This window comes from Pleurodeles waltl, chromosome 6, assembly GCF_031143425.1.
Source record: "Pleurodeles waltl isolate 20211129_DDA chromosome 6, aPleWal1.hap1.20221129, whole genome shotgun sequence".
NCBI classification, from domain to species: domain Eukaryota; kingdom Metazoa; phylum Chordata; class Amphibia; order Caudata; family Salamandridae; genus Pleurodeles; species Pleurodeles waltl.
This window is the reverse complement of record NC_090445.1, coordinates 1,689,162,186-1,689,176,287: the sequence shown is the minus strand read 5'-3', so window position 1 is coordinate 1,689,176,287 and position 14,102 is coordinate 1,689,162,186. Positions and strand designations below refer to the sequence as shown.

Genomic DNA, 14,102 nt, shown 5'->3' with positions numbered 1-14,102 from the left:
GTCCCAATAATGGCCAAGAAGACGCCTGTAGTTTTTTTTTATCTGAATGGAATAGAGAATCAAAGACACATTTATGGGAATGAGCTCTCACTTATGGTCCAAAACGTACAGAGTATAGTTCTACCTCTGCACCAAAATCATCACAGTGCCCGTGATGGTTATTATGTGTTCTATAAATGAAATTCCGTAACAGTGGCATCTCCTATGGATGCCACATTTCAAGTTGTGCAGGTTTCTCCCCCCACACTCCAGCCGTCCTGCAATCCTTAACCCACTGTTGCCTCACCAACCTATACCATCTGCACACCTTCAAACAACAGCAAGTCAGGATTCAAAGAGTGATCTCGACCCCATAACCACTCATTATCATATATTGTAATGTATTATGTTTGATGTCGCTTCTCTAATCATCATTTAATATTTTATTTTAAAAGTTTGTGCTATCATTCATTGTTGCGTTTCTATCTACCAGTTATTTAACAGCAGGGTAAGTGAAGGCAAAGTACCTACCCTTTTACATATAAGTAAAAGGTCTCAAATCTGATACAAAATGCGCTTATTCACATATGCTTTGTACCCACAGCAACAATGCAATGGGAATACACCATCGGGAAATCTGCCATACAGTTTCACTTCCTTGCTTAAAGGGCATTATTATATACACAAACTTCTATACTGATTTCTTGTTTGCAGTTCATCAGACTTGAAAAAATATACCACGACCTCCCAATTTTGTTGCAAAACAATGAAACAAGGACTAGACAACTCTTTATGATTTCTAAAGTTGCACAATACTTTAAAATGACCACACTGCAGTTTTTATAGTAATAAGCCAGAAAAAGAAAGTGTTCAGTGCCTCTATTACAATATTAATAGATACTAAAAATTTAAAAGGAATGAGATATTCTTTATTGAACAAACTATTCTGTAAATTTGGTTAGCGACAATTAGATCATGTAATACACTGACGTTTCACATATTATCCAGGTGAAGACCATTATTTAATTACCAAACATTCAATTTCTGCTCTAGCCTCAGTCAAAGGTCAAAAACCATCACGTACATAGATTCCTAGGCATATCTTTGACCCCCTCCCTCGCTCTAGAAAGTAGAGCAGAAATAACAAAAAATTAACGAAAAAACAGGTATGTTCGTTAACTAACTGATTGCCATTGCAAGGGGGAATTGAGTATTACAGTAGTCTCCATCTCTAGTCAAATCCACACATGGACGTAGCTCTCCAAAAAGAGATAATGTTAAAGCTGTGGTTTATCCTATCCTTTTGGTGATCCTTTCGATTTGAATTACAAAGCATATCGTAAGTAATCTTGAATATTGGTAACAAGTACTTTGAAGTGGAATAGCAAAACTGAACAGTTTGTTTTCTTGTCCATACTATGGACAGATATTCTTAGCGCTTTATTGCTGTGTACATAAAATCTGAACCAAACAATGTGACTTTAGCTGATCCTATTTCTCAACTGTAAATGTTGATTCAGCTGTAAGTTAAAATAAAATGAATGTGAGTGTAGGAGAGGGCATTCAATACTTTGATGTTACTTTCAGTATACTGCTTCTAGAGACATGAAACTATAACTTAAAAGCTGCAAATCAGGGATCAAAGGACAAATCAGAAAGATTGTTTAAGGAAAAAGATCGGTATATAAAGCTTTTCTTATACTTTAGAGCATCAAGCTTTTTATTTTCAAGTAATGGACTGTTTTTCCTGCTGCACATACTGTCTGCTCATTAACATATATGTGCTTCAGATACTATAACTCTACTGTACTACAGCACTCAAAAACAACAATCTCTTTTGTTTTTCAAGTTACATTGCTATAAATATGTTTTGTTTTTTTATAATTAATTGTCGGATCTTTTGGAGAAAAAAAGTGATGCATGAAGGCTTGAATTCAAAACATCCCCATGCACGCTGCACAAATAAGAATGAAACCAATCGGTGGAGAGCTGAATGGATTAATACTTCACCCATTGTGCTAGTCAGTAATATTCTTAAGTGATCATGGACACTTGACGCATGTACCACTGAGCCATTTGATATATCTCCTTGTGCAAAAATATATCAATTTAATAGCCAGCTTAACATCCACTACCTTCCTAAATGAACTACTATATCTTTGTGATTTCTATAGGAAACACATACAACCCACATGGAATGATAACGAAAACATATGAAAGAAAAGAAGACCATTGCAAAACATTCAAACATCTGCAGTTATAGGAAACTATAATATAATATATTATATTTATACAATAGTGTAACCAGTCTAACTCTTTACATTTACTGAGTATATGTTACAGGGAGCATAAACGTCGAGGGCAAACAGCGGTTCTGGTGTACAGAATCAGTTTAAGGTGAAACTGCTCTTATTCTGCAGAATTCCATTAAATCAATTAATATTCATACAAAGTAACATTACGTTTAAATAATCAAAGGAGAGGAAACGAACTACCAGTATTCCAGAGGCTTCTCTGGACCTTTCAATCAATTTTATTTATATGCAAAACCAAGAGAAACTCAGAAAAAACAAAGCTTCTCCTGATGCTAAAGCTCTCAATTTACTGACAGGCAAATGGCTTCATGCTGCCTACTTAATCTCATTTCTTGCATAATGCCCTCTAATTAGCATATCAAAGTGAATTAATACTTCTAGGGCATTAGCAATGGGGAAATCTGCTTCAAGCTCACAATAGCAGTTTAGAGGGAGCCAAGAAGTGCTCAAACACACAACACACTACCCTGCATTTCAAAACTGTTCTACATATTTATCCTCTCTCCCTAAACACTTATACCACACACTGTTTTACTACTGCTCACCAAACTTATAATTGACAAAGTTACCAGTGGCTCCGAGAGCCTGTTTGCAATTGCAATTTCAATACGATCATTGCTGTGGTCCGTGTGGTTTTTACGTGCTCAGCAATGTCTCCATATTAATATGAACAGTGTCACCGGTAATCATTACAATTACCATTTTAAATACAGAGCACATTCCTTTTATTACATTTTGGCTTCACGGGTAGATAATTAAAAACAATGCTCATGGCCACCTGCTAGGCAATCGGAACAGGAAGATTAGCTTTGCAAATTGTGTATTGTACACATAAAATATAGCTTAGACATGTAATGCTCCACAGGTAATTCTAAAACTGGATTGTAGTTGTTATTTTAAGTTTGGTAAACAGTTTCCTACTAATATTACCAAGCCATTGTTTTAAAAATCCTATTGAAAAACATTTTTGCCAGAAGTGCAGAGTGGACATGGTCCCCAGTGCTTATAACTTTATTTCATTCTGTGAAAACAACTATTCCTGTCGCCAACTTGTGCTGACAAATCAAAGTCAGCTCACACATAATGGCACTGCCTATATCCCAAAATACTAAAATAATTCACTGTTCATGCTCTCTTGCGCAAAGCACCCCATCTCTTAAATTGGAAACAGGATCCAATCAATTTCCAATCACATGGCCTCGAGTTCTGAATAATACAAATCACTGCCATTGACCGATGTCTGACAACAGATTCTGCAACCATGTCAAACTGCAACTACTGCCTGTCACCCAACCACATTATCTAACAGTCTTTTTGAAACTAAGTAAAACGAGTTTAAATCAATTAACAGAAAAAGAGGCTGTTTCAAGCAATGATCTGCTGTCAGTCAGTGGAAAAATGCAGGCACACGTTTTTTAAAGATCGTATTGAAGGTATGTGTGGAACAGATACATAATAACAAAGTATTTTGTTCCTTATACACACATCTATATAGCATATTTGAGTTTTTAATAGCTAGAGTGCACAACATGAACATAATTGTGGCAAAACCTGAACATATATATTATTATAATATTTTATTTTCTTATTTTCGGAGAACATTTTAAACAAAAGAAAAAAATGCATGCACACTTACATGCTGCTGCGGCTTTGCCATGAAGGTGGAAGTCTAAAGTTGGTCAGCACTGTTTTTCATTTGCATGTATTTCTTTGACTTAATATTATATTTCTAGCCTGTGACGTTCAGGTTGAACAACATACACAGGCAATCAAGGATGTGCTTAATGTGACCTCGAATGTGCACCTACATCAACAAGGAAAGTGCAAAGACAGAAGCTGTGTCTAACTCAATATAGCTCTTTAAAGTAGCTGTGGAATCTTGCTGAAAGGTGTAATTCATCAGTTAGTGGAAGTACTACTCAAACTGTGTAAAGGCAGTCGCCGAAGAATCTGACACAAACCTGAATGATGTATATTAAATATTCACGTGGATTTGTATTCCATTTAAACTCAACGCTATGAAAGGTGTACTGGAGAAAAAAATGTGACTAGGGTTCAGTAGGCTGGTGAAAAGAAGGCTTGTTGGGCATGTCTTATCTGAACAGAGCGGATCACCTTGATAAAACAAACGATGAAGCAAAAACAGCTGAGAAAACACACGGGCCAGGCTTCCCAGGCAGTGAGATGGCAGAATACACACGCAGAGCGGGCTGAAGAGAAAAGGATCGACAGTCAAAGGGCCGGTTTAATCTTAGGTTTCCCGGGCCAACACGCGATTGAAGAAAAAGAACAGCGAACACCCGTGTGCCTGCAGTGACCAAGAAAAGGCCATAACATGTTCATGCTCCCTGGTGAAATGACTGCTAGAAACGGATGCTTTCCCACCTGTATCAGTTTCGTGAAACGCTCAAAAGGACCTTCTAGTTCTTGGAAACACAATAAAGACTAGGGGGCACAGAAACGCGCAGATGCCAGGCCTAAGGGGCATATAGATGCATAGGTGCCAGGACCCTTGCCAATATTTGAAAGGGAAGTCGTTCTGTCTCCAAAGTATGTACTGCTGTCCTACCGAATGCTGGGTCAACTGGACGATAATAAAGCATGCATTGCCACTGTCTTCAAGACAAATACATTTAAATGCTAGCGATGTTGCTTGCTAAAATCAAAAATTGGGGTACAATAGTCAACGTAGTCAATCGTCTTTCAAAACCATTAGCAAAGAAAACAAACTTGTGGCGAAAAGAGAAAGTATTGATATGCGCAGGAAACATTTGTATTGATTAAGCATAGTAACTTATTGCCAACAGGAACAGCCTAGCTAGTCAATATGTGCACTCTTCTCTGTAGTAGAAGCCAGTTACTCCGTGAACTTATGCTAAATACCTCCCATCTAATTTACACAAAAAGTATGTGCTGTACAATGTGGGACATCGGTTAAAAATCCTAAATACACAGAAAGAATTCAGCTAATTTGCTCGCATAATGAAGGCTAGACACTGTTGGCAACCTGCTGTGGGACCATCAACGTTCTAATAAAACAAGATGCATACTTTTAGTAAATCCACATTTCTATTAATCAATCAGTACCACTTACAAGTTTATAGCTTTACAGACAATAATTTTCCTTCCAGGATATTGAGCAGGATTAGGAGACAGGTTTTTTTTCTGCAGTCTGTTGATTACAACTAGTTACATTATGTTGTGCCTTACAAGAAAATAACTATGCGCAAACTAGGCAGACTATTGTGTTCTTCTCACTATTTACAGTGTCAAAAATTAGCATACAAAAAATCAAAATGCTCTACAATATACTTGAATCCACTCTCATGCAGATATACTTTAATGTATGCATGTCCTAATTAATTGACAAGTATATTTTCTAAAATACAAAAGTAAGACATACGCCTTTGTATAGCTAAACCAGTGTTAAAGTTATAATTCACACAACAGTTGCAAATGTTCTTACATGAACTGTGAATATGTTAATAGTGGAACAGATATAATTAAAAGAATAATTAAAAAATAACAGCATTATGATAAAAAAGTGTACTACAGACTTGTTCGTACTTGTCATATTTTAAAAATAAAATAATGGGGCTTCATAAGTAGATACATGGTTAGATAGATAGATAGATAGATAGATAGATAGATAGATAGATAGATAGATAGATAGATAGATAGATAGATAGATAGATAGATAGATAGATAGATGATTCAGAAATATGAGCTGCATAATTCTCAGTCCTTAATAAAGTTATTCTAAAACCTTGCCAAACTTTAAGGATGGAGCATGAAGTACAGGTCACAACCTATATCCAGCCTGTTCGCTTTTTGTTCTTTGCACATAAAATTAAATCTTCAAGCTGCCCATAGAGCCAAACAGGCCTTTCCCTTCTTCCTCCCCTGTGGACACCTCATGCAGACTACAAGTTCATTAAGTTTTATGATCTTCCTCAGTCAGTCCTGCTTATAAGCCTCACAGAGGCCACAAATCTGGCAGCCCATCATGTATGCCATTAGGCATTACTAGTAAATGAAAGCTGTTTAAGGTCTGTGGTTTATGGGAGGGAGAGGTTAAATTATGGCTTGGCTGGCAGGTATCAATGTCTCTTATCCTGGACATTTCCAGACATGAAACCGTGCACTCCTTTACCGATTCAGAGACCATGCTAAAACAGACTAATACTTAAGAATAAACACTCTGTTTGGACTTGACTACTAGGCAATGAAACATTGCAGAAGTATTCATAAACATATACTGCTATAAAAATATAAAAACACATCGAATTGCACTATGGTCTGATCCCAAAGAAAGAAGACCGCCAGACTATGCACTGCCACCACAATTTTGCACATTATGGGTATGTTTGTGCTGTTTGCTGAGAAGAGAAACCAATTAATAAAACCAAGGCCCCTAGAAAAGCTAGAATAAACATCAATAGGACATCACAGAAACAACCTAGTCTATCCCAACCATTAAAAAACACATTCATTTTTTTATGCGTGTTTTGAAAATGTCTGCTATCTCGTGGTTGCATGTGGTAATGCACAGTCACATTTATGTTCAAAATAAAATGTTTTTTATAATTAGAGCTATATTTCTTTGTTTGACTAAATGATAGGCAACTTTTACTTGACAGTGCATTGATTCTTGGCAAGTTTCACATATCACGGAACAGTGAGATCCAATTGTAAAACAAACAAGATTTGCTGCAGACACATACAAAGCATCCTGCCCAATAATTCTCGAGGAAACCGTGTCTCCATGCAAGTGAGGCAATGCACTTGCCCCGCTAAATGTTTACCGTAGAATCATCATCTCTTGTGTCAGAAAAGACTGGTCAAATCTACTAATAAAACTACACCCCACTCTTGGGATAGTGAAGTAATAAACTGCATTGTGAGCATTTAAGAAAAGTCAGTGGTTTCTACATAAAACAGAGAAAAAGACACTACAAGACATGCAAACATTGCTGCGTATTTGCGGAAGTGTTTTAGAAAGCACAGATCACTAATAAGCTGTACTCTAATCTTCCTATGCCAAAGTCAGCCCACGAGGCAAAACAAATGTACACAGACCAGTACTTAAACATACATTTGTAATGCTTCTTATAATGCTCTATAATTTCAAAACTAAGGTAGCAAGGCTGTGAAATGATTTTGTTTTTATTTAGATGCTATATCAATTGAAAATTTTACAACTGCTTAATCTTGTCTTTTTTGTACTTTAATTTTCAAATAAAAACTGAATTGAAATAGGGATGTTTCAGGTTGTCCACCTAACCGAAATGGGACAAATTTGCACGCCTCTACTCCCTCCTTAGAGCAATCTCATTAGTGGCATCTTAGCTTTATTGGGGTGCAATTATGATGTAAAACGGCTTATACATATATGTAATATATACAATTACAACGTGGTCTCCTCAGGAAAAAAAGATAGTAAATATCAAACAATGTGACTATATAAAATGCTAGAAAACTTCTCTCAACCGTGGCTGCCACATGCAGAAATACCTGCATGTAAATATCCAATCTATAGACCACCTATGTTTCTTCTTCACTTACCTTTACCCTGTGTTGCCTCACATTTTCGTTCAACCAGGAACAGCCAACCCTGGGGTAAAAATATGGTTCGGCATAGCACGCCTTCTCCCCTGAAATACGCTTGCAGTATCTATAGGTCCATAGAAGGTTTGGGAAGATGGCTGAAGCTGGGCAAACAAAGTTTGGCAGAAGACAAGAAACAAATGCAAACTGGAGCTGCCGGAGGAGATGTGAAAGTAGGGCACAGTGTGAATGGAAATGGAGGGACTGTAAAACTGCATGTCTGTTACACAGAGTAATGTGAGATAAAGTGGTATTCGCCGTCATATCCACAACACACAGCTTGTAGCTGGAACATGGCTATTGGCAGACCTTGAAGTAGACCAAGACATGTAATGACCTCAAGAAACATAATTTACAATAAAAAGAGAATATACAGATCTGTTAAGTCATCCGTTCTTCGCCGCTTAACCCTTTAGTTAGTAAGGGTAGTTCCAAATGATATGTTTAGGGATCAGAAATTGATGATCATATTACTGTATCATTCATTATTACTAAATGCATAAGACACTCTAGTGGGCATAAATTGTCTTGATAAAGGGAATTATGTTCTGCCAGAAAGATTTTAGATTGTGCACATTATGTGTTGTTAGAAAATGTTAACAGTTGCTGCCAGAACTGAAAGAACTAAACTGCTTTGGTTATGATAACTCAAGGAGACGCGTTTAGAACACTTTCCAGTAAATGTGGCACATATATGAGAAACTACACACACCTTCTACACCATAGGAAGATGCATACACATCTCTGTCAGGTTGCACTATCTACACTGTTTGCACTCACATATTTATGTTCTAGTAGTTATGCATTATTAACTGACAGGTACATCAGATTCTGATTTGTACATGCTACTGTGTGATGAAAAGGAAAGCTGAAACATATGCTTTTGTGTTTCTCTCAACAACCCCTTTATTGAATCTACAGCACAAAATGTTAAAAATATTCTCTATTCCTTATGACCAAAACTAACAAATGGCATTCCATTATTTACTGATCGAAAAAAACACTGTTAAATGTGTACAGAAAATGTGAAATTACACTCTCTTTGCATGACTTGAAGATGAAAACATTTTCCAGTCTTTTGACATACTTTTATATGTGAGCTCATCACTTCCTCAATCACAGCTTTGGTCAATGCAGCTGTCTGAGAAGTGCTCATTCCTCTTAATTGTACAGCTTCCAACTGTGGAGCCAACAACTGAGGGTGAACCGGGAGGCATGTGGTGCTTGCTCTGCTGTGGCCTTTACCAGTCCCTGAGCTGACAACAATTGTCTACTTTCTACACTACCAAAAGCACACCTAAATGAATGCAAACAGAGACACAGAGATGAAGGTTGCTGGTACCTAATTCGATATATATTCCATGTCTACTTCTGTTTAAACAACCTTTGATGCTGCTGGGGAAGATTCTCCAAGTCCTGGCACCCAGGCTCACATTGTTTCTGTAACATACACTGACACCGTGCTGCTCTCGGGCATGCAGCAACCCCTGATGCCCCAGCATGCTTCACCCACATTCTATGGCATATCCGGGATTATTAGTAATGCTAAAAGTGACTTCAGACTGACTGACATTTGCCCCTCAAGACAGAGGGAAGGGGAAACAGCGATCAAAGATGGCGACGTCTGGCTCCTGGGATCGGAGGCGAGAAGCCTGGGGGAAGGATCCCAGGTAAAATCAGGCTGCTAATGACAGATTCTTACCTGTTTTTTCTTTGATTTCACATAGTACGCTGAACAGGGCGGGCTTCATCCTGTGGCAATTCAAGGCATGCTTCCTGCAGAGATAAAACACAGCACAAACAATAAAGTGTTAGCAATGTAACATCAGAACACCCAATTTAGCTGAAATTTGTCAACAGATTCAGTAGAGCAACTGGAAGGAATGCGGATGGGTGAAATGGGGGTAGTGGGGTGGGACGATTGTTCCCTACACTTAACTCTCCCAGAAGGTCTATATGTGCTAAACAGACAACTGATCTATTCAAAAGCACAAAGAAGAAAGTGGGGACTGCCTTAATAGACAAGCGGCCCAGACAAAATCAGTTTCTTTACAAATTAATGAAAAAACACGAATCTCATCTGTGGGGAATAAGGGGTAGACTGCGCAAAGTGTAGACGCACACCCGGTACGTCTTGCGGATTACATGTTTACAAACACTTTAATAAGTGGCAACCCGGGTGTCTTTGCAGGAAATCTACTACATTGCTCGCATTTGCTGTCTTAAATTCCACATAGATTAGCTGGCTGTCCCGGGCCGCTCCCCTGGCTACCCGGGAAATTATTTATGAAGTGTACATGTAGACTTGTTTCGTATTTATTGGGGGTCCGCTTTCTTCTGCAACACTCCCGTGTCAGCGGTGCCATACGCATCAGTGGAGCCTATTATTTCGAGATATTAAAGAGGTGGCTTATTGGGCACTTAGTGTGTGGATGAAAAGTGTATCTCGCGCCGTGGCGAGTGGCTGTTGCCGCAACGACGTGTGTAGGAGCATCGATGCTCCGGAGAGCATGGTGCCTCTAAATATGCAGCAGATGACTGGGTGTTAATGGAATGGCAGATACCAAAGCATACATTGTACTAAAGGGAAATGTAAAAACTCCGGCACCCAAAACATGAGAACGATAAGATGGGACGTGCACAAGTCGCTGGCATGCTGCTCTCTTTGCCAACAGACATACAACAGTTAGGGGGTTGCTTGCCTTGGAAGATGAAAGGCGTGAGGGTACAAGATGAAGTGGCTGGTGTTGTTTAGGGAACTGTGACACGCAAGCTGGACTTCGGCCACAATAAAAATAGATATATCATTAAAACAGCCAAAGCTGCTCCTCTGATGACCCCTGGCTATAAATATGTAGCTTCTTCCTGAGGTGCAAAGTGAGGGGTCATTGCAAGAGCGGGGCAGGGAGGGGAGAAAGACCAACTGCAACACAAGCGGTGCTGCTCTGTATACAGACATTAAATCAGGCCCGGTCGTTTAGCACTAATCGGTTAGAACAGAGCCGTTGTTTGGGGCTATAACTGCATGGGCACCCATGCCAAACACAGGGCGCTCCTGGAAGAAGGGCTTAGAGACAACGCCGCTGAGAGTTCATCGTCTTTCTTTGACATGCTCGGGCGGGGGCATTTACAATTGGGGACAGTGCACATATTTAGGAGACTGGCATACACAGATGGGGGAGTGTGTATATATATTAACAGATTTCTAGTGTCTTACCCATATACCAGCAGGCCATTTCTTACTGTGAATGGGGACGAAGGTAATGAGGTTGGTATCCGAACTTAGAAAAAGAGCGAGCGACTCATACAGACGTTCTGGCAAGCATGAACAGTGGGACACACAACCTCGAAGAAGTGGCAACTGCTATTCAAGTAGAAGGAAGTGAGGCATCGTGACACCACTAAGGATCCTGACAGAATTCAGAGCGAGCTGGGAGCTACGTACATATTGTGAAGGGAGTTATGAGCGTGGCTGCAATGGGACAATGCAATTTACAGAGTAACAGCCGCCGCGAATAGATGGTATCATTAAAGGCAAGCGGCAGTTCTGCAGAGGGCCGTAGTTGCCTTCTGCTGGAGTACTGAGGGTTCAGAGGGGTGGGGAAGACTGAAATGGCTGAGAAGTGGGCACCAACTTTGCTTGCGCCTCGTCCAGGCTCTGGTCTGTGATGGTCATGATCTGGTGAAGGATGTCTCCGATGTCCTGTTTCCGGCCGTCGCCCTGGTCGGTCCCGTCGTGCCCGCCGTGAGGAGGCAAAGACATCCCCCCTTGCACCGAGTGGCCAGCCAGGTTCACCCCAGCCAGAGTCTGCAACATCCTGGACTGCTCGTCCATGCTCTTCCGGCTGCTGATGCTGTGCACCGCAGCCCGATCAATTGCTAGGGGCCTGGGGAGGGGGGTAGCGCCGTGCGTGCACGGGGATCCGGGGCAGATCTGGGAGTGTATCTTAAGGCTCCTCCGTGAGAAAAAGCAGCGATCAGGAGCAGCGTTGGACGGCAGATCAGACTTGTAGCCAGAAAGTGTGGCGGCGGATCTCAGGGAGTCTCGACAGCTGCGTGTACTTGGGATTTTTACAAAGACATTTCATTCAGAAATCGGGGACTGTGCAGCCGAGGGAGAGTCTACAAACCCGGAAAATCCTCGTGCACTCAGGGAGTTTGCAGGTACATTTTCGGTGTTCAATGTCTTAGCTTGAAAATCCGGGCGCGCGGGCAAAATCTTCAGCTCACAATGCCTTTGAAAGAAACTACTCGTCCCCCTGTGCCTTTACAAATATTCAGAACTCAAAGCCTTTGCAAGCACATATTCAAATGTAAGAGTCTTTGCATAAAGTAATCAGGCGTTAGTCTCCTTTCAAGAAAATATTCAGATCTTAAGGATTTTGCAAGGAAACCCTCAGAGCTTTCAAAATAAATCTACACATATCAATAAATGTTGTTAAAACCCCTTCAGATTTCAGGCTCCCCGTGGCTGGCTGCCTTTTATCTCTGGATGTTTTCTCTGCATGCCGTCCTTCATGTGCCGAGATGCCCTCGGCTGCTGGGATACTCGCAATAACCTTTCAACGAGGGCCCGAAGAAGCCGATCAGGAGGGGGCAGCAATTGTCAGGTACCTTTTGCTGGAAAATACCCGGAAGGAACTGAAGGTATCTCCTTCCGTGCTTCTCTGAGCCAAGGGTCTTCGGGTTGAAATTCTCAGCTCCAGCTGCTCTTTAGTTCTCGGGATACCTTCGCGGCAGCTTCTTCAGATCCCTGGATATTTTGCGATCAGTTTTTTTTTCCAACACAACCTTCTAAAGGAATCGGCTGAATTGGGGAGACGGTGGTGGAAAAATACATCAAAAAAGAGAGGCAGCTGATCCCGAATATTCGTGCATTAGTTGTTTTTTGTTTGTTTTGGATCTGGTGATAAAGCTTGTCAGCAGATCTGCTGTCCCCAGTAATGAGAGGCGGAGACTGATGAATCTGCTGCCTGGAGACGCACAGAATGATAGCCCATCACTTGCTGCTCCTAGTCAATGTTAAGTCCTGGGATCTTCCCTCTCCTCCTTGATCAGCCCCTCAGGAATGTCAATGATCCTTTGGCTCCACCGAGTTCATCCGTTCGACCAACATTATTTTAAGCTACTGTCCTCTTCTCATTTGGTTTCAGTTGGCAGCACCTGCCGGCATTTCTCCTTTTAAGAAAAGTAAACAAAAAATAAAAATAGAAGGCAAATAACTCGTAAAAACCTGAACACGTCCTGCCGTGCTGTCCTCGCTGGGCACCTGCAACTCTCCTTCTTGTGTCGATCCAATTTAAAATTATAGCAAAATCTCCGCGCACAAAAGTTCCTCAGATCCCCTTCGCTCCTTTGGCAAGTGCGTAAAAAGGTAAAGAGGGGAGCAAAAATATAAAATATACTCCGAAATCCACTCCTCAAAAGGTGAAGAGAAATAATCAAAAAAGTTTCGGGGGGAAAAAGGAGGCGAGGCAGCGAAGGTAGATGGGAAAAAAATGATATTAATTGCAAAGCTCGGAGGCAAATGTGCTTAAAAAATGAAACGCTAATAATATATATGAGGAGCCGGGCTGGGATTTATGAGGCCGGCGGTGTAACTGTGTGTGTGTGTTTTATGTTGTTTGATGGCCTCTTTGCTGAGGGATTGACAGTCTGCCAATGCCACTCACTCACTGCAGACGTGTCAGGGCTCCGAGGAGGGGAGAAAATAGAAAATATAAATAATGGAGGCCGGCCCCGCCCGCGCGGGGGAGGCGCCCGCCCGCCATTCGCTGCCCGGGGCCGACGAGCGGGAGAGGCGGGCCCTTCCCCGGACGGGAACGCCTTCCCCTCACAGACCCGCTTTCTCTCTTCTTTTCGCCCGCCAACGCCCGCCCGCGCGCCCGCCGCCGCCTTTTCGAAGAAATATGCAACCCTGAGGGGGAAAAACGCGTCTTTCTCCTCAACGGCACAACAGAATCGTTAAAACCGCTCATTTGATTGACGGGGCGCCCTGCCAACCGGAGCGTGGGGTTAAGAAGGCGGGCGTTCGGTCCGTGTAGCGGCCAATCCAGATCAAGCCCTCTGGGAAGGGGGCGTGAACGGGCCCTGTCACCGAGAGCTAACTTGCGATTGGCTGTTTTGAACGGTGGCGTAGGTAGGGTTGCGTTGCGAGGGTAGGGTGAGGCCGTGTTTGGTCGGCGCGTGTGGATTCTGCTG

General features: G+C 41.3%; 1 protein-coding gene across 6 annotated transcripts in view; it reads right to left on the bottom strand.

The window, feature by feature from the left end:
- PBX3 (PBX homeobox 3) overlaps nt 1-13,839 on the bottom strand; it is a 302,674-nt gene extending 288,835 nt beyond the window's left edge. For 4 of the 6 annotated variants that reach the window (XR_011205093.1, XR_011205094.1, XM_069241769.1 and 1 more), the window contains exons 1-2: nt 11,537-13,597; nt 9,604-9,677 (exon numbers count right to left, since the gene is read on the bottom strand). Coding sequence is in view for 4 of the 6 variants with exons in the window: in XM_069241769.1 (XP_069097870.1) it covers nt 9,604-9,677; nt 11,537-11,736 (274 nt within the window). In the remaining 2 variants the exon portion in view is untranslated. Of the gene's footprint in view, nt 1-9,603; nt 9,678-11,536 lie in introns of all 6 variants that reach the window. The other 2 variants (XM_069241767.1, XM_069241768.1) reach the window with 2 other exon arrangements.
- Nucleotides 13,840-14,102: the final 263 nt, after the last annotated feature.